The 19,795-nt window shown below is 61.0% G+C and overlaps 1 protein-coding gene across 1 annotated transcript; it reads right to left on the minus strand.

The window, feature by feature from the left end:
• Window positions 1-419: 419 nt before the first annotated feature.
• C6H8orf90 (chromosome 6 C8orf90 homolog) lies at window positions 420-15,217 on the minus strand. The gene is given in 7 exon segments (XM_047785440.1): window positions 420-577; window positions 2,176-2,273; window positions 2,357-2,430; window positions 10,538-10,622; window positions 10,803-10,852; window positions 10,854-11,209; window positions 15,139-15,217. Coding segments are annotated over 7 exon segments (900 nt in total).
• Between the last annotated feature and the right edge of the window lie 4,578 nt (window positions 15,218-19,795).

The raw sequence follows: 19,795 nt of genomic DNA on the forward strand, positions 1-19,795 counted from the left end.
GGACTCCCAACTCCACTGGGGCCGGGGGGCGGGTGGCAGGAGAGCAGGTTTGGGACAGGCGGAGGGGAAGAAGAGATGAGTTTGGGAGCCGTGGGCCCCCGAGAAGAGAGGTCTTTGAAGGAAGGACAAGGACCCCGGCCTCACAGAGGAGACACTCTGGAGGAGGGGGGGAAGAGAAGGAGGGTCCCTTCCCAAAGCCTTAAGGGACTTGCTCTTTCCACTGGAGGCTCCAGCAAAGGGGCCAGGGTGGTGGGTGTGCGTCTAAGGGCTCCGTCTGCGAACACCCTCAAGGTTCCATCCGTGGCTGGGATCCGGGCTCAGCCTGGGGCCAAGGTCAGAGTTCAGCGTGTGGCTGGGATCCGGGCTCAGCCTGTGGTCAGGGTCATGGCTCAGTACACAGCCAGGCCTCAGCTCAGTGCTCAGCCAGGGATCAGGGCTCCGTTCACGACCAAGGTCAGGGTTCCAGTTGTGACCAGGGTCAGTGCCCTGGCTGTGGCTGAGAGAGGAAGGTCAGCCAGGGCCAGGCCACCTGGAATCCCCACCAGGCTCTGACGCCGGTGCCCCATGGGCGTGGCGTCTGCGACAGGGGAGATCCAGAGAGACTGGCTGTCGCTTCTGATGGCAAACCACGCTTGTGTTGCCTGATTTTTTTCTCCCTTCCCCTACCCTCAGCCCAGCCAGGCAGCAGGGGAAGGTGTAATTAAAAATCAGGTTTGTTAACACGAACGCGGCGTACATAATATTTAAAGCATCCAAGCGCCTTTAACTCGCTGCCGACATGCATTTGCTCATTAAGCAGGAATTTTTTTTATGGCGACAACACTGCAAATAGCTCTTATTAAAATGCTCAAAACACCATCTGGTCCTTCGCTGAGGCTCCGAAGCGTTGCGGAGGTGGCCCAGCATGCCTGGGGTCCCGGAGACTCCCAGCGGGGCGGCTGGATCCGCTCCCCCAGCTCCCTGAGTTCTCCAGAGCCGTATCTGCAGCCTCGCACTTGGCCCCGCAGCACCCCATCCTACAGACAAGGGGACTGAGGCTGGGAGGCCCTTGCCCGGAGGAGCACAACTAATAAGAGGACACGCCTGGCTGTGAGCCCGAGCCTCTCTGGAGGCAGGAGGTACGGAAGGCGCTGGGCAGCCTCATCTGTCCACAGACTCTGGACAGAGGCACGCAAAGCTGGGCTGACACAGTCCAGCTGCAGGGCGTCCAAAAGGGGCACCATCCCCTGGGGCCTGAGTCCACTCCCTCACAGGCTGACTGCCCGCCCACAGGGTGCCCCAGGGTGGGAGGAGCTGCTGGGCCTCCTGAGCAGCCCTGGGGTCCAGGTCGTGTCCAGCGGGGCTGAGGAAGAGCCCCTGGGATGGGTGGCTTTGAGCACCGCGCCCCCCCCCCGCCCCCAATCTGCTGGCTGGGTGGTTCCGGAGAGGTTGGGGGTGGGGCACTGTTGCCAGGAGAGCTGAGAGTCCAGGGCCCTTCTCAGTGGCACCTCTGACCCCATCCAGAGCTTCAGCCAGAGGGGCAGATGCCCCGGCCATCCGGCCCAGGCAGGGGCAGGTGCACTCCTCCCGCCCTCCTTACCCGCGGGGCCCACCCTTGGCCCCTTCTCCTGCTGCTCCCCCCGCCCTCTGCCCACTCCCACCCATGCTCTGGCCTCCTTCACCACTGGGCGAGCTCCCTGCTCAAGCCCTGTGCCAGGAGAGACTGACAGACGCGAGAGAGCCCCACCTCCGCCCTGAGGACTCGGCCCTCAGGCAGTTTACAGACCCAGGAAGGTCAGGAGCCCCTCCCCGCCCACACCCAGGGCAGACATCGCAGCTGACACAGCGGAGACCTCCTCGGCAGAGGCAGCCCAGGCCACGTGGAGCCTACCTGCCATCCCCCCGGTGATGGGGGAAGGGGGGGCATAGGTCAGCTTTGAGGGCAGGGGTGGGGCCCAATTCTGGCCACAGGTTCTAGTCCACAGCCCCCTCACCAGCGTTTCCCTCTTGCCTTGGGCACGCAGACACACGAGGCACAGCCCTGCCAGGAGCAGATGGCACCGAGCAGAGAGAATCACTCAGAGCAACAACAGGAGAACCCCAAGGGATCCCCACCTGGGGTGGGGGAGGATCCACGGAGGCTTCCTGGAGAAGGTGTGCAAAAAAGGAGGTTATCTGTGCTAAGGGAGGGGAGGCCAGAGAGCATCGGGGGAGGAGGCGCCCGGGTCTGTGCCAGAGGGATGCGGAGGCCGGAGAGCAGCGGGCGAGGAGGTGCCTGGTTCCTGGTGGTGGGCCTGGGGGTGGGAGGAGCCAGGGAGTCATCGGCAGAGGATGCCAAGGGAGAAACTGGTCCAGGGGCCGCAGCAGCCATGCTCACCCTTCAGCCTTGGTGGGCTTAGAGGTGCTCTTCCTGAAGCCCAGGGGGCCGGGATGGGGGGATGGAGGGTCACCCTGAAAAGGCTTAAAGGGAAGACGGGTGGGGGGATGGAGGGGGGTCCCATGGGGCAGGTGGGGCTGGTGAGAGGGCCAAGACCAACCAGGAGGGACAAGAGAGACGGAGGGAGGCAGGAGGGGCCGCAAAACACTGTGTCCTGCCCCTGCCTCTGCGGCCCTCCCAGCAGTGACTTCCGCAACTTCCAAGGGGCTCTTGCGGACACAGGTGTCCCAGCTGGCCCGGTTCTCAGCTTGGGGGACTCTGGAAGTTCCCCTGAGCCCTCTCAGCCTCAGTGTCCTCATCAGTAAAATGGGCAGAAAAATCACAGAGCTCAGAGAGCTGGAAGATGGGGGACGGGGCGGGGGGGGGGCAGCTTCAGGACCAGCAAAGCCTTTGTATTATTTGTGAACAAAGACCACAGACACACACATGCACACACCCGCACACACACACATGTCTGCACAACCACGCACATGCACAGACACGCATGCACATGAGAGCTCGGGGCTCTGCACACCTGTCCTCAACCCCCCGTCCACAGATGTGGCTTCCGTTAGGATTAAAAGACATTGACCTCATACTCTGATTATAAGAACATACCAACCACATATTCCAGTTAATAAACCGATTTAAGACCCAATAAAAATTAAAACACAGATGAAGCATTCCACACGCGCAACTTGCAGAAAGCCTCCACACAACCTCTGGGACTCTCACGGCTCAGCCCGACCTCCCAGCGGCAACCCGTCCTGGGGTCAAGCTCCAGGCTGGGCCTGGGGGCTCAGAGAGTGGGGGACTCCCGCCCCTGCTCCCTTCCCAAGCAAGAAGTGGCAGTTTTTAGAAAGTGTCAACTTATTCCCAGCTGTTGTTGCCGAAAAAGGAAAAAAAGCAAAACCTCTCCTTGGTTTCAAGGAAACTCACAACAACTTCTGAAAACCATGTGAAGTGATGGGTGCGCTCCTTTTCCTGAATATTCAGCAGAGGCCAGAGGCCCCACGAGGTTTGGAGCCACTGGAAGTGGGCGGAGCGGCCCGGGACCTCTTTGGGGTCTGGCATTGTTCCTCCCGGGGCCACGCCAGGCTTCCTGAAAGGAAGCTTCTTTTCTTTCTCTTTATTCCCAGGAATAATGGCTCTTGACAGAAACGACTCCCGCTAGCAATTAGCTCTGAGGAATGTAGAACTCGGCTGCAGAAGTAGAGGAAGCTCGCCTGGAGAGGGTGGGCGACAATCGCACATTCAGGGACTTGGAACAAATGCACTCAGGGAGGGAGGGAGGGAGCTCCCAGGACTCTTCCCAGCGCTCGGCCTGGGAACAGCTGACACCAGCGGGGGGTGGCTGACGACAGGGCTGGGGGCAGGGGACCGAGGCCACCCCAGGGACTCTCATCCATGACAGACACAGGTGACTTGAGGCTCCGAGCCTATGACCTTGAGCGCTAAGGGAGAGGACGGGTCTCCCCTGGGGACCCTGCAATCCTGAGCCGGCTGAGCTGCACGGCCTGTCCTCCAATTAGCACCATGGTGAACCCCGAGCTGCACACCCAGCGCTTTGTGTCACAGATGAGACCAGGGATCGGAGAGGCCGGGGCCCAGGGCCATCAGAGGAAGCAGAAACCTGCTGGGTCCCTCTGCCCGGCCGTGGGCAGATTTCAGTCTCCCCTACAGGGAAAATGGGGAACGTGGGAGCCGCCTGGTCTGGGGCATGCCCTGCCCCTGTCCTGGGGCCCTGGACGGCCCAGCAGATGCTTGAAAGTGACAGAACCCTGTAAACCTCCAGGCCCTGCCCTCCGGGCTTGTCCTGTCTCCGCCCCAGCTTGTCCCCAAGACTCCCACAAACTCTGTTGTTTGGGAGAAGGGTGCCGAGGCGCCAGTTCCTCCTCTTAATTTAATTTCAGGGCTCGTTAGCGCTCAGTAATTAAAGGCCACGGGAGCACTCATCACCCTGGCAACAGCCCAGCACCGAGGTCTTAAAGGGACCTCAGCAGCCCCTGCTGGGGATGGTTCCCACCCCTAGGAGAAGAAGCAGACCTGAGGCCAAGTGTCGGCGTGCCCATTTCACAGATAAGAAGCTGCCCAGCCCGGGGGGGCTCCAGGAGCCCCCCTCCTGCGCCATCCAAGCATCTCAGCCGCCACCAGACAAGCCCTAATTCCACGCTGAGTCTGTGTCCAACACGCCCATCTGCCTTCAGGCCCCACCCTGCTGAGCCTGCCACCCCTGGGCCCCCAGCTCCCCAGGCTGCCTCCTCCGCAGCACCCCCATCTCAGGGCATGGAAACCCCACCCTTCCTGCTGCCCCAGCCCCAGCCCCAACCCCAACCTTGGGCCTCCCTGGCTCTTTGTCTCTCTGTTCACATTGACCTTCAGGAAAGCCCACTGGCACCACCCCCGTTCCGTTGGGATCTCCGGCAGGGCTCATCTGGATTTTCTGCCACCGCCTCCAACGCTCTCCGCCTCCACTCAGGCCCGCCCCCAAGCCTACTGTCAACCCACAGCAGCCAAGTGGTCCTTCGAGGCCAGTGTTTCTCCACCCGGCTTCTGCTATCTGCCCCCAACACCCAAGGAGTCTTTTTAGGCACGTTTTCATGACTTGCCCCCATGACATGTTAACAGCACAGGTGAGCCGGGCACCTGCGTGTGCAGAGTGCATACCTGTGCTTCCCACGGGGACAGTCAGCTTCCATCACTCCCCAAGAACCAGATTCTCCCCTTGGGGCAAAGTTGGCACCACCCCCTTATGAATACATACTTTAAAGCATTAATGAGATCATGTCATTTCTTGGCTGGAAACCCACCCACAGGACAAGCCAGAGTCCCCTCGGTCAGGTCCTGACCCCACTTGAGAAGCTGGCCTCCTCCACTTGTGCCCGCTTGGGCCCCAGTGTCGGCCAGACACGGACCTGCCCCATTCCCTGCCCCCTGTTCCCTTCCCCAGCCTCTGCCTCCCCTCTGCTCACAGATCCACCCTCTGGGGGCCTCCCTCCCCCACCTGCCCGCCGCCCCTCACCACCCACTCCCTCCCAGGGCAGGGCCTCCAGTCCCCACTCCCCGCCAGGTCCCAGGGCAGAGAGAGAGTCTGAAATGCAGCCAGACCTCAGGGAGAGGTGAGAAGGAGCCTCGGGGCCCAGGAGACGGAGGCTGTAGAAGGGCCGGAGGGGGCCACGCCAACCCTCCTGCCACGGGCCCCGCAGAACCGCCTCCATGACGCCTCTTCACAGCCCCCTGAGCCTCTTTTACAGATGAGGAAACTGAGGCCCAGAGAAAGGAAGCAACTCGGCCCAAGTCACACGTCCACGTCTGCAGACCTAGGAAGGAACCCAGGTCCGGGCAGGTGGCCTGGGCACTCATGTCCCTGAGCTGGTTGAACTCTCTGCTCTCACTAATTGTGTTGTTTTGTTTTGTTTTGGGCCAAAGTTCCGGGGCCAGGGATCAAATCCGCACCACAGCAGCCATAGGAGCCTCAGTGGTAACGAAGCCAGATCCTTAATCTGCTGAGCGACCAGGGAACTCCCCCTGTCTCACTTTGCCCTGGGCCTACACATCCTGCAGCCAGTCCCACCTGCGGGAGCCTGTATCAGTCAGGAGAGGCTAGGCGATGCTGCAGGAAGAAACACCCCCAAATTGCAAGGGCTGGGGCAACAGCGGGCAATTTCTCACTCCCGCTGCAGGTGCCTCCCAGGACTCAGGATGGTGGAGGCACTGTCACCAGTGCCAACGATCACATGGCAGAGGGAGAAAGGACTCCAGAGGGTTGCCCTGGCAGTAAGTGCTCTGCCCAGAAGCGACAGATGCCATGGTGACCACAACTCGCTGGCCAGCACGAGTCACTGACCCCACCAACTGCAGGGCGACTGCAGAGGCAGGAACAGCAGACATTTGCTGAATTACACGAGTGGCCCACAGTCCCACACCTAAGCCAGAGCCTCGGGGAGGCCCTGACCTTGGCCTTGAGCTCTTCAAGGGGGCTGTGGCCTGGCCCCGCCCTCATTGTTCTTCCAGGCTGAACACAGACTGCATCGAAGGGGGAGGGACGCCAAGTGGTCTTCGCAGCAACTCAATTAATCCTCCATTGGAAAGTCCAACACAATCAATTTGGGGAGCCGGCCGACATCATAACACAGCAATTAGGAACAACTTTCAACTCTCGGCTTCCTTTGAAGATTGTAATTGCAATTAATTAAACATCCTCGCTGCTCCTCGGAGTCTGTTCCCGAGGAAACCGGAGCATGGGGCGGGGGGGGGGGGGCCTGACCCCTGGTCCCAGCAGCCCAGGGATCAAATGGGAACCACTGGCTCCTTTGAACATGGAAGGGCATGAAGTCTCTGTCTCCCTGGGAACGCGGTGGGCTGGGAGGGAGAAGGAACGCCTCTTCGGGTTCTGAGCTTGGGGAGCCCCAAGACGCCCAGCCCCTCTGCTCAGCAAGGTCACAGCCCCACACCACATTCCCACATTCAGAGCCCCCGCTGCTACCGAGCAGGTTCTAGGGGCCTGCCCAGGGGGCTGCGGTGCCAGCTGTGAGGTTAGTCACAGAGGCGTGGAGAGGCGGGATGTTCCGGGCTCTGGGGAGGAGAAGCAGGACCCTGGACAGAGGAGGGGCTGCCCTGAGTAAGGGCCTGAGGTCACAGCAGCTGGCCCCTGACACAACAGCCAAGATATTTCAGCATAGACCAGGGGCTTGGTTCTGAGAAGACGGCCGAATCTTCTGGCAAGTCAAAGGGAGGATGGTGGGGGTGGAAGGTTGCCACTCAGATCTAGGATCTGCAACTTTTAAAAGAACGGGGTTCCCTCCAATTTTCAAAACTAAGTGGAATCATCATTCTTAAAATTCTACCCCCTCAGCCTAAGACTTGAAAGCCAGCCCCAGAGAGGACAGTGAAGCCAGAGCAGAGAGGCAAGCAGCCCAGAAATCAAGCCCAAGAATGGGTAGAGCCAAGGGGCACAGATGTGCTCTGAGCATCCCAGTAGCCAGGGCAAAAAGGGCAGGGAGAAGAAGGCTCCATGCTGTCCCTGTGAGGGAGGCGGCTCCTGAGTCCTGGGAGGGATGGCCCCACACTCATCTAGGGGCAATGAGCAGATGTCCTGATGTCTCCCAACCCCAACCCGTGGGCTTCGCTTTTTGCTGCTGTTTTTTTAGGGCCGCACCCACGGCACATGGAGGTTCCCAGGCTTCGGGCTGAATCAGAGACACTCTGCCAGCCTGCACCACAGCCACAGCCATGCAGGATCTGAGCTGCGTCTGCAACCTACATGACAGCTCATGGCAACTTCGGATCCTTAACCCACTGAGCAAGGCCAGGGATCGAACCTGAGTCCTCATGGATACTAGTTGAGTTTGTTACCCCTGAGCCATGATGGGAACTCCCCTGTGGGCTTCTTTGAGTCAGGCCAGTCTTCCCTCCCTGAGTGCTTGGTCCCAGCACCAGCCCCACAGTGAGTGGGTGGTCAGGAGACAGGTTAGACAACCAACTCTGCCTCATGTGAAAGAGCAGAGCCTTGCTGTGGCCATTTCTGACCTAGCTTCTCCCCGGGAACAGCATATCTAACAGGAAGAGAAAATGCATAATTTGGTAGAAAAAGTCACCCCTGGGGCCCAATCCCAGCCCTCACGGCTCCCGGTTGTGATGGACAAAGCGGCCATCTCCCCAGCATCTCTTCCATCCTCCCCATCCTGGGCCTCCATGGTGTTCCTGGCCTTATTCTTACATTCTAGCCAAGGTAACTTCACCCTCTGGCCACAGGGATTGGTTGAGGAAACACATGTCTAAGCCAATCAACACAGAGTACTCCCTGGTTCGGGAGTGGGCGTATGACCCCCCTGGACCAATGGGCCATCCAGGGAGGCTTCTTGGGACTTGAGATGGGTTCATTCCTCTACAGGACCTACAGAAAACCAGTGGCTTCTCTCCTTCTTGGCATCCAGGGAGGCTGAAAAGGCAGGAGGTGCATCGGCCATGCTGCTACCATTGAAGACAGACTGGATCAAACCTTGAGCCCTGGGATCAAGCCTTACCTGAGGCTCAGTTTATTTCTGGACCTTCCAGTCGCGTGAACCATTTCTGAACTTTTTGCAGTTTAAGTCTGTTGGAGCCAGACCTTCTGTGCCTGTAACCTGAGTCCTAACGGCACGCTGGCTTATACTCTTGGGCAAGTCCCTTCCTCTCTCTAGACCCCAATATCCTCATCTGTCCACTGATTTCACGGAAGTGCCCAGAGGATGAAACGGTGTAGCGAATGTGAAAGGGCTTGGGGATTCTAGCGCACCATGCCCCACGAGGGGGTGGCCGTCCATGGGACAGTGTGTCTCCCTTCTTGCTCTGACCTCACAGCCCCTGCATCCAGTCCTGTGATCCTTGAAGCATCTTTCCTTGCCCAGCCTTTGCTCAGGCTGTCCCCTCTGCCTGAGCACCCTCCCCCAGTGTCCACATGACCGCCTCCTCCTCCTCAACCACCCTGTTTGAAAGGGGGCCTGTCCCTACTCACTTTCTTCATAGACCTTACCACTGTTGGGCTTTTTTTTTTTTTTTTTTGTAACATCATGTTTACTTCTTAAGTAGGTTCCTTATTTGGGGTCTTTCTCCCCTAGGTTAGTGCTTCTCAAACTAGTGGTGGTAAAGGACCAGCTCTTTTGATTTCCAATCTGTCACATACCAACACTTTCATAAACCACATTAAAAATACATTCCCAGAAAAATTTCTAGTTAAAGAGCGTACTACATGTTAACCCCAAATTCTTCTTATAATATACTTATTGTTATGCTTTGCAGTCATACAACTATTCTGCCAACCTGTTATAAAAATTCCTAAACGGTTCCTCCCCATTTCTGTTGTTTTCAGGGGAGGTGCATGCTCGATTCCCACAGGGCAGGGAGGCAGTGATTAAACACTGACTTCCCTGTCCCTGGAGGGATGGTGGTCCCCCGGGTTGTCTCTTGGGCTCCCCAGAGGGACCTCCAGTCACCCACAGGACTAACTTGCCCCTTGAGGCTTCTTTCCCTTCTCTGTCTCACTTCCTCACGCCCCTACCTGTGTTTCCGTGTCATCTCCCACATGACCCACCTGCACTCAAACCCACGTCTCGGGGCGGGGGGGGAGCCTTCTGGGGACACCCAAGCAATTCGCACACAACACAGGCTACATAATCCCTGACATCATTGCTCTTGCGCCATTGGGGTTCACACACGTGAGGATTACACTGTACCCACGGCACGTCTCTATAAAACTGGAGAGACAACTCCACTAGTGGAGAGGAGGCAGGAGCAGGGCTGAGGGTCTTAGGGGGCACTGGTGGAAGGAGGTGGGGACCCGTCCTCCAGAGTCCAAGGCCCCCTCATCCCCAGCTGAGCGCTTCCTGTCACTGGTTCTCCGGCAAATCAAGCAAGACTTTAGAAACACCATCTCTGCCCGTGACCAGGGAGCTATGAATAGCTCTTAGGTTAGAAGAAACGGGGAAAACTCTGATCCATCTGCTCTCGAGGGAGGATTCGCCCTCCCAGCCCACCTGCATCCCCTGCACACCTGGAATCCAAACCCCCAACAAGAGGAAACCTGAGCCTCTGGCCCACTGGTCTGCTGGTCAGAGGAGGAAGCCACCGGGGATCATGCATACAGGGGCTCAGCCGGGCCACCGGCCACCCACAGCAGACAGGCATCTGCCAGGGCTGGTCACCTACAGAGGGAGACACCCCCGGGATGGAGGCCGTGCCCAGTTCTCTCAGGCCCACAAGGGGTAGGGGTGGGGTGGCAGGAAGCACCCCCTTCCTCCCAGAGCCAGTGGGGGAGCAGCTGTGCTGGGCACTGTGCCAGGCAGTGTCCCCCCCACCCCACCCACATCCCTTTCCCTGTCACATGCTCTGCCCGCCCACCCTGCGCTCCAAATCCTGCTGCCCCCACCCCTTTCCTCTGCCTCTGCACCTACCCTCACCCCAGATCCTGATGCCCCACTGGCAGGGAAAACGGGACCCCTGCTGAACTTGGAGGCAGACAGGCAGGAACCAACTCCCAGCTGCTCCCCAGAGCAGTCGGGCCCTCGGGTCCTGACCTGCCAGATGGGCTTGTCAACCCGGACTCTGGGCTGTGTTCGCCCCTCAGAGCAGGCGCTGCGGTGGAGCGCGGGCCACCACCCTCACCATCGGAGGCTCTATCTCTCCCGCGGGGGGCTCCAGCCTGGCCAGCCCTCCCTGCTGCCACTGCGACTTCACTCCTTCCTCCACCCTAGGGGTCCAGGTGGCACCAGAGGCAGGTCCGCGGGGGGTCTGGCAAAAAGCCTCAGGTGGGCGAGGCAGAGGCACTCTTTATTCACTTTCTCGGGGGCTGGGCTTAGCCCAGCCTGGGGGCACCCCCGCCAGGGGAGGCCGACTCGGGCCCAGGGGGCCCCAGGAAGGCACTGCCCACGGCGGGCACGGGTGCGAGCACCACGAGGCCGGGCCGGGGGCCGGCGCCCGCATGCGCGTAGCTCAGCGCCAGCTGCTCCAGGCGCCGCTTGCGCACGGCCGCCTGCGCCGTGTTGTGCAGGGGCCGCAGCAGCGCGGGGGGCGGCGCGCCCGGACCCCGCAGCAGGAAGTCGAAGCCCGTGCGGTCGTGCGGGTCATAGAAGAGCGGCCCGCGGGCTGGGTCGGGCCCAGGCGGCCAGGCGAACGGGAAGGGCAGCGTGAAGTCCTCGGTGAGCACGCGGATGGCGAAGTCGTCCTCCTTGCCCAGCGCGCGGTAGGCGCGTCCGATGCCGCGGAAGTGCGCCTCCCAGAGCTGCGCGTCCCCGCCGTAGATGTCCGGAAACGGGAGCTCCTGGGGCGCGGCAGGACCTGCGGGGAGGGGTCACCAAGTGGCCAAGGATAAGCGACACCCGACAACGGCCGGTGGCCAGGAGAGAAGCCATGAAGGCAAAGGGAGGCCACGTGGAGGCCGAGAGGGAAGGGGAGGCAGGAGGGGGGCACACCCCCAAGAGACAGCACCAGTGGGCTCTGAGGGGCAGAAAGGCCTTGAAAGCCGTGTTAGAGGGAGCCGCTAAATACAGTTTGGGTGGAACGTTCCAGATGGAGAGGAGTCTGAAGGGTTTGGCAGGTGTAGACCCCTGCGCGTGCCACATCAGGGGTGCCCTGTTCCCTCTGGGTTGAAAGTTGATCCTCGGCCATGCAGAGAATGGACTGTGGGGGCCCAGCCTGCAGTCGGGTCAGACCCAGGTAAGGGTGGAGGGGGACAAGGACAGGAGAAGCCCTCGGCAGGGCACATGCTCAAGAGCCAGATGTCAGGCTTGTAGACGGAGCTGGGCAGAAGCCCAGCCCGGGCGCAGCAACCCTGGGACCAGCGGGTGGAGCAGCTTCGCCCAGAAAAGGGCTTAGGTAGGAAGCCCAGCTGGTTCTGTGCCTGATGGACCCTCCACCCCCACGCCCGGGGCACATCCCAGGAGAAGTGGGACATCTCTGGTCGTGTGGATTCCTGGAGGTGAGGCCTGTTAAATCCAGTGCCCGCTCTCAGAGGACCACGTGTGGATGGCACAGCACTGCGCATCTGCCTTTGGGGCCCCTGTATCCTTGAGGCTCATCCACGGCCCCAGGCAACAGCCCGGGCCACTGCTCCAGGCCCACCCCTGGTGTGGGCTCCCAAGCCCAGCTCTGGGCCCCTCACTCAGGAGAGACCCTGTGCTTCTTGCCTGCCTTCCTTCAGCAAAGGTGCTTAGCTCTGAGGGTACTGAGGGGAGCAAAGCAGCCATGGGCGCTCGGAGCACAGCCCAGGGAGGGGTACAGACAAGCCTCGAGGACTCAGGACAGCCCGGACCGCTCCCTGGGCACAGGTAGGACTGGGGGGCATGGGAGGAGGCGATGGATGAACCTATACAAGGCTGTGACCGTGGATGCTCAGGTTTTCCAACACCCCTGCAAGGGGATGACAGTGTTCAAGGGGCGACGACGCTCAGCTGTTTTTCTGCTGAGGATACAGACCCAGAGAAGCCACACACTAATCCGACCGCACTGCCAACCATGTGACCATGCGCCACTGTGCCACCTCTCCTCCCTTCACCCAAGGACCCGTGGGGCACTGGCTTGTGCCAGGCACCACCGCAGCTTCGAGCAACACACGCTCAGCTCCTCCCAAGTGCCAGGGCCAGGAGCTGGCAGCCCTGGGTCGGACGTCCTCCCTTCCACCTGGAGAGCCTGTGCCTTAGATTCCCCTTCTAAAAAAAATGGAACCGCCGAGCCTGTTCTCCCACCACCGCAGACGAGAAGACAATGCCGAACCTCTTTGTCCCTGGAAAGTGCTTTCCTTGCTAGACGAAGCCAAAGCAGCTGCTCCCAGAGCCATGGACATGGGACGTGGGACTTGGGAGAGGCCGTGGACCGGCTCTGCCCAGGGTGTGAGGCCAGAGGGACCAGCTTGGGGCCCGTTGCACTCAGCACCACGGACAGATCCAAGGCAGCCTTGCAGGCGCTTCAGATTCTGATGGACGGAAGGGCAGTGCCCGCATCCCAGGCAGCCCGTCCTTTCCACCAGGCCACTCCTTCCCTGAGGGCCTCCAGGATGCATGGCTGAGACACAGGGCTGTCCTGGTGTCTCCACCACTGGCCTGGCCTGGCACTTAGTACTAGTGTGTGGGTGGGCAGTCAAGGGGGGGCTGTGGGCTGTTGAGGTGGGGGTGAGAGAAAGCTGGGGGAGGGGAGTGTGGATGGGCCCTCGGGAGAGGGGAGGGGAGGCCGCTGGATGCAGGGGAGGAGTGACCCCTCTGACTTGCAGTTAACCAGGCGAGTCCTGCGTTTGGGGTGCAGACACCTGAGGGGGGAAGGGCAGCAGCACAGAGACCAAGAGGCAGCCAGGGCCGTGACCCAGGGAAGAGGGCTGCGGGCTCGGTCACGATGGCCGAGAGAAGCTCACAGATTCTGAGCGTGTCTTGAAGGTGGGGCCCACGGACCCTGCTGATGGAGGGGCAGTGGCGGGGGCGGGGGTGTGGAGGGAAGATACTGAGGTTTTCAGCCTGAGCAGCCAGAGGAAAGGGGCTCCCGTTTGCCGAGAGAGGAGCAGGGTGAGGAGCCGAGCGTCTAGTTTTGGAAGGGGATGTCTTCAGACAGGCGGGGAAGAGCGCAGAGGCCCGAGGCTGGAGTTGAGACAGGGGCTGCAGGCTGGAGCTACACAGATGCCTGGGAGGGAGGTGGTATTTAAGCCACAGAACTGGATGGGACACGCCAGGACAGAAAGAGAAGAGGCCTGAACAGCCAGCCTGGGGCCCCGGCTCAGCAGGTCAGGGAGAGGAGGATTCGGCAGTGACACAGGGGGACGACCAGGAGCGTGAGCAGTTGCGGGAACCACGCGAAGAGGCGGGGAGACCCCCAGACCAGAGAACGGACCCCAGGTTTGGCAGCACGGAGGTCACCGATAACCCGGAGCTGCCGTAGCCAAATGCTAGAAAGGAGAAGGTGGCTCCAGGGGCTTCAAGAGCAGAGAGGGGAAGGTGGAGGCAGCAGGTGTAAATAGCCTTTTCCAGGAACTTGGCTAGAAAAGGGGGGCGGAGGACTAGGGTGGTAGCTAAAAGGGACGTGGGTCAGCAGACAGGACATACAACCGCATGCTTTATGCGGGAAAGGTCTCAGGGTACAGGGGAGGAGGGCGGGGAGGGGCTGGGGGGGTGGCGGTGAGCGGGAGGAAGGCCGGCCTCGATGGGGAAGGGGCGGGCCATGTGGGGAGCAGGCGGGAGGCGGGGGCAGGCACAGGTGCGGGCGGGCGAGCGGCCAGTGGTGCTGGGAACCTGTGGGAATCCTCTTTCTCCATGCAAAAGGGAGCAAGGCCAGCAGCTGAGTGGGAGAAGGGAAGGAGGGGTGGGGGCTGCGGGCGGAAGGTGCAGGGTTGTTGCTAAGAGAGACGAGTGACTGGACAGGAGGAGCGAGGCAGTGGGACCCGTGGCTCGTCACGAAGGCTCCCCTGCAGCTCGCAGTCAGGAATTGAAAGAGAGCGTGAGCGTGGTGGAGTTTATCCCCAGCTCCGCTCATCTGTATGAGTGCAGGTGAGGGGTGGGCGGAGAGCTGGGGCTTGCCAGGCTGTACAGTCAAAGGACAGGCCGGGGGAAGGGTGGGGGGAGGACGTGAGGAGCTGGTTCAGCCTTGGGGGCGGGGGGAGGGACAGGCGGGAGGAGGCAGGAAATCTGCTGGAAACGGGATTGCAGTTCTGCCCACGGAGCGCCCAAGGGCTGCTCCAGAGACGGGGGTCAGGGTCCGCTGCAGTTTGGATGCCGCCAAGGCCAAGGACATGACCAGAGTGTGGGTGGCTGGGGAGTGGGGGCGGGGGCTGGGGCGGGGGGACACGTCTCCTGGAGAGGAGTCTGGGGATGGAGGGGCCAGGAGACGAAGGAAAACCCCCAAGGTGATGAGAGAAGAGACAGAGAGGGGTCAGTGGCCAGAGTCAGAATTCAAGCAGTGGGGGACAGTGACCTCTGGGGTGGGTGACTGCCCCTTTCCAGCACCAATGAGAATGAACTTCTGAGAATCTAGGCCCAGCACCGGGGTTTTAGGGAGGGGAAGGGAGGGGGCTCTGAGGAGTGAAGCGGACCCTGACCCACCTCCAGGTTCAGGGGCCCAGGGCTGCAGGACCCCTGGGAGGGCAGCAGGACAGCAGGAAGAACGGTTGGGGATGAGGTCCATGCCCCCTGGCCTAGCCCCCCGCCCAGGGTAGAGTAGCTGCCTCCTCTCGCCCTTTCTCAGAGCCCGGGATGCCACAGACACCCCTTCTCCTCCATCCCTGCCCCCACCATGCGTCTCACCTGGAGGGGCTACCGGACATGGGGGCAGACCTGCCGTGCTGGGGTCCCCGGAACAGGGGGAAGCCATGGCAGCAGCCTGGGGTCTGGCTTGTTTACCTGGCTGCCCGGGAGACCGGGGGAGGGGCTTTCTGAGCGGGAGAGAATCTTGCATTTAAAGGGGCCCCACCTGGAATCATGGAGGGGGAGGGTCAGCAGACACAGGGGCCCCTCCCCTGCACCCCCCAACTCACCTGGCCCTGCTCAGGAGCAATCGGGACCCCACCCCAGCACTCAAGAGACTCCCCCTGCACCAAGCTAGTAGGCCCCAGGAAGCCCTCCCTGCTTATTCCGCACCTCAGATCCTACAAGGCCCAGCTGGCTGTCCCATTAGCAGTCACCTTGTCAGGTTAGGTCCTGCCCCTGCTGCCTGTGGGCTCCGTGTATCCTGGTGAGGACACTGAGGTGCAACAGGTGACACGCAGCCTCTATCTCTGAGTCCCCAGACCCTACCGCTTAGCCGCCACCACCTGACCAGCTCGGGCTCTGCCTGCCTCATTGGAGTCACCAGTCAGGTGCCACCCTCAGGCCTTGGAAGATACGTGAGCTGGAGGTGGGGACGCTGTGATTCCCAGCCTTGTCCTCTCCCCTCCCTGGAATCCCCTCAAGGGCAGGCCTGGGCATCTCCTATGGGCCAGCCCCTGTGCATGGGCACCCAGTCCTGTGGGAGGCCCAAGTCCCTCCTCCCCAAGTGAGCACACCCACCCATTCCCACTCGAAAGAAGAGGAGATGGGGCAGGGGCTCCCGCAGGCTGGAAGCAAAGTACCACCCTGAACCTGTTCCCATCTGCAAAATGGGCTCAAACCAGCCTGCCTGAGGTTAAATGGGAAAAGCCGTGACCTTAGGAGAGGGAGGATACCCGGTGACAACACGGGGAGACTCCACCTGCTCACAGATTGAGCTGGCTGCCCGCCAGGTGAGGGATCTTGGTGCCAAAGGGCCTCCACCTTACAGGGCATTGGGGCTGGGCCGGACCCTCCAGCTCTCCTCTGGAAGCCCACCTAACAACAGAGGCAGCACGGGCACTAGAGCAAACCCCCGTATTCCTCAAGCTGGCAGACAGGGTGGCACGGTGTGCCCCTACCCACCCCTGCTGGCCCTCAGCTACCCTCTCCTGTCCCAAGATGCCCCAGCACCAGCAACAGCCCCGAGAACCATTTCTGGGGTCCTGCCTCTGGCACAGAGGCCCACGCCCTGAGTGCCCTTGGGGACCCAGAGCCCCATCAGCCCCCGTATGGGGCTGACACCCTGCCAGGTGGGCCCTGGGCTGGGACGCAGAGGAGGCCTGGAGGCTGAGGGCTTGGCCCTCCCAACTCGTGGGCAGGAGCCTAGCCAGCCCTCAGGGCTCAAAGGCAGCTCTGGGTGACCCGTGGCCATGTTTCACAGCCCCAGCCGTGCTTTCCATGGCCCCATGTTCCAGCCATACGGGCCCCCAGATGCCGGCTCCGGGGGGAGGCGTTGTACCGGCTCAGTTCAGCCTGGTGAGCTCCCGGCAGCGGCTCGCTATCCACATGGAGGGGCTAATACTGGAGAAAAACCCTTGAGTGACATTCTCACTTAAAGACGGACACCGAGCAGACAGGACAGGCGTGTTAGTGCCGCTCAACCACAGTGTAGTAGGGGGACATCTCAACTGCAGTGACAAAGAGCCCCCGACACAGTGGCTTCAATGACGTGGAGTCTTGCCCCTGGCCCCACAGGACCCAGGCAGCCTGGATCCCCGGGGCGGGTCCGGGGCCCAGGCTCCTCCCCGCGGTGGCTCCGCCCCTCGAGGGCGTGGTCTCCTCAGCAGATGCCCCAGGCATCCTCAGCCAGGAAGAGAGGGGTAGGGGGCAGTCACAGGCCAGCAGCTTCCTTTAAGATCAGTAGCGGGCGACCAGGCACTCGCTTCTCAAGTGCCAGGGTGAGGATTAAGCCACGTGGTCGCTGTCGGCTGCAAGCGAGGCTGGGGAATGTAGTCCATACCTGGGCAGCCAGGTGCTCAGCGTTGAGAGGGACAGCTTGCCGCCTGCCACCGTATTCAAGTCAGACCCAGTGTGTGTTCTTGTGGGCCGCCCTCGAAGCACGTTGTCCTGTTTCCTCCGGCCTCTGTTGACAACACAAACTTGGTGGTTTAAAGCTGTGTCCCTTGGGGAGTTCCCTGGTGGCCCAGTGGATTAAGGATCCAGTGTTGTCCCACTATGGCTCAGGTTGCTGCTGTGGTAGATTCCATCCCTGGCCCCAGAACTTCTGCATGCCGGGGGTGTAGCCAATAAAATAAAACAAACTAAAATAAAGTACCATAGTACCACTCACTGGGATGTCATCAAGGTGAGTGCTCCCCCAGCCCCCAGAGAGAACCTGCTTCTGTTTCTGGCAGCTGCCAGCATCCCTTGGCCCCCCTGCCCTGTGGGCACACGGCCTCCTCCTCTTCTGCCTGTGTCGGAACTTCCTCTGTCTTCCTCCATAAGGATGCTGTGATTGCTTTAAGGGACCACCTAGACAATCCGGATAATCTCCCCATCTGGAGATTCTTATCTTAATCACAGCCACAAAGCCCTTTTTTGCCATATAAGGCAACAATTACAGTTCCAGGGATTGGAACTTAGATATCTCTGGGAGCCATTATTCAGCCTAGCTCACGGTAGAGACAGAAGGAAGCCAGTGATAAAGGGTGTTATCTGGCAAGTGGTTATCTCTGGGAGCCACTGGGACTCAGTCCCACGGGCCATCCTGTCAAGGGGTGAGGGGCTAGTCCCCCACCTGCCTCATCAGTCATGGGTCAAGCCCTGCTCCCAGGTGGAGTGACTCCCTGGCACCTTCTGCCAGTGGCCAGAGAGCCCTTCAGACAAAGAAACACAGGGCCTGGCATTGAGCAACAGGAATGGGAAGGCTGGCATTGAGCTCCCAGGCGATGGGTGGGAGTTCTCCATCACCTGCCCCAGCCCCCACCTCAGGGGGCCTTCGGCCTGCTGGTGCGAGGGACACAGGACAAGTCAGCAAATAAACGCCAGCTGTGATGGATGTGGAGGAAGCGACCAGGGACCGTGTGAGTGGCAGTGGCAGGGGGACGTCCATGTACTGCTCCAGGTCAAGGGCAGCTTCCTGGGGAAAAGATATTGAAGCTGAGGGTAAAGATGGGGTGTCCCGTGAAGGGAGAGAAAGAGGGTCTGAGGACGTGCAAAGGCCCTGTGGCAGCAAGGAGCTCAGTACCCTGAGGAACCAGAAACAGCCCAAGAGGCCTGGTGGCTGGTGAGCAGTGAGCTGAGAGAGGGGCAAGGGTGTGAAGCCAGAGCGGGGGAGACCCGTGGGGAGCCTGCCGAGGGCCTTCTGCAGCCTGGGGTCCACACCCAATGCTGCTCCCTCCTCCACCAGCACCTTTGCCTCCCTTCTCAGCAGCGCCCCCACTGCACGCGCCCCCCACCTCCCCCAGCAGGGGAGGGAGGGGCAGAGGGGGCCAGGCTGAGGGCAGCGGGCAGCATGGGCGCAGGCTGCGGGCACAGAATGGGGAGCTCCGGCGGGGGGGAGCCAGGCCCCGCAGGACCCGTGCAGCCCACAGTCCCCGCATAATCCTCTCCGGGCGCTGCCTCCGCCTCCTGGTTATTTTTAAAATCTCATTTTCAGAAAGTGGAGGAGAAAGCCTCTTTCTTTGCCTTTCTTCCCCCTCTTTTTTCTGGGAAAGCTTAGGAGAGGGGTGTGGGGGGAGGAGGGAACTGGCGGTACGCCTGGTGGGGACCAGGGCCCGGCTGACTCTGCACCCATCCCGTGGGCCCCAGAGACGCAAGGCAGGCCCCCTCCTTGGTGGTCTTCTTCAAAGGGGCGCATCTGCTGCTTTCACCCAGTGGGCGTTTTGTGGGTACCTACCAGTGCGGGGGCACTGCAGGGAGGGGATCCTGGGTCTCCACCTTCATGGGGCGAAGGCCCAACGGGGGAGCCCCAGGGCTGGGAGCTGGGGGAGGGGCAGCGGCTGCCTGGAGCAGGGCAGGGGGTTCTGGCGGGTGAGGACTGGCTGCATGAGTAGGGCCTGTGAGCCTGGGGGGGCTGGCAGGACCCAGACGGACCCAGGGGCCAGGGACGCCATGGGCCTGCCAGGCAGGTGCTCCCGCAGAGATTCAGCAGGGGAGGAACTCCCTGAGCCAGCAGGTGCCAGAGCCGAGGCCGGAGGAGGAGAGCCAGGGGAGGTCCCAGGGCCCAGGCTTGGCATCCCAGCTCTGCGACCTGAGGCTGGGCTGGGCATGCGCTCTGGTTTTAAACTTGGGGGAGGCTGTCAGGTGGTCTGATGGAGCCACCGTGCTCCTGCGAAACCATCCTTGGGGAAGAGAGCCTGCCTGCCCGGCACCTCCCCTCGGTACCCCAGCCTCCACCACCAGAACTCAGAGAGGTCATGTGGAACCAACCACAGCAGCAAAAAGAAATGCTACGGGAGCCCAGAGAAATCAGGGACGGCATCACAGAGGAGGTGACCTGGGCTGGGGTTCTCCAAGGGCGAATACAAGAGCGCAAGGAGTTTCTTTTCTTTTTTTCTTTTTTTCTTTTTTTTTTCCTTTTTACAGATGCACCTAAGGCACATGGAAATTCCCAGGCCAGGGGCAGCACTGGAGCTGCAGCTGCTGGCCTACACCACAGCCA

The sequence above is a fragment of the Phacochoerus africanus genome, chromosome 6 (assembly GCF_016906955.1).
Source record: "Phacochoerus africanus isolate WHEZ1 chromosome 6, ROS_Pafr_v1, whole genome shotgun sequence".
In the NCBI taxonomy this organism is placed as follows: Eukaryota; Metazoa; Chordata; class Mammalia; order Artiodactyla; family Suidae; genus Phacochoerus; species Phacochoerus africanus.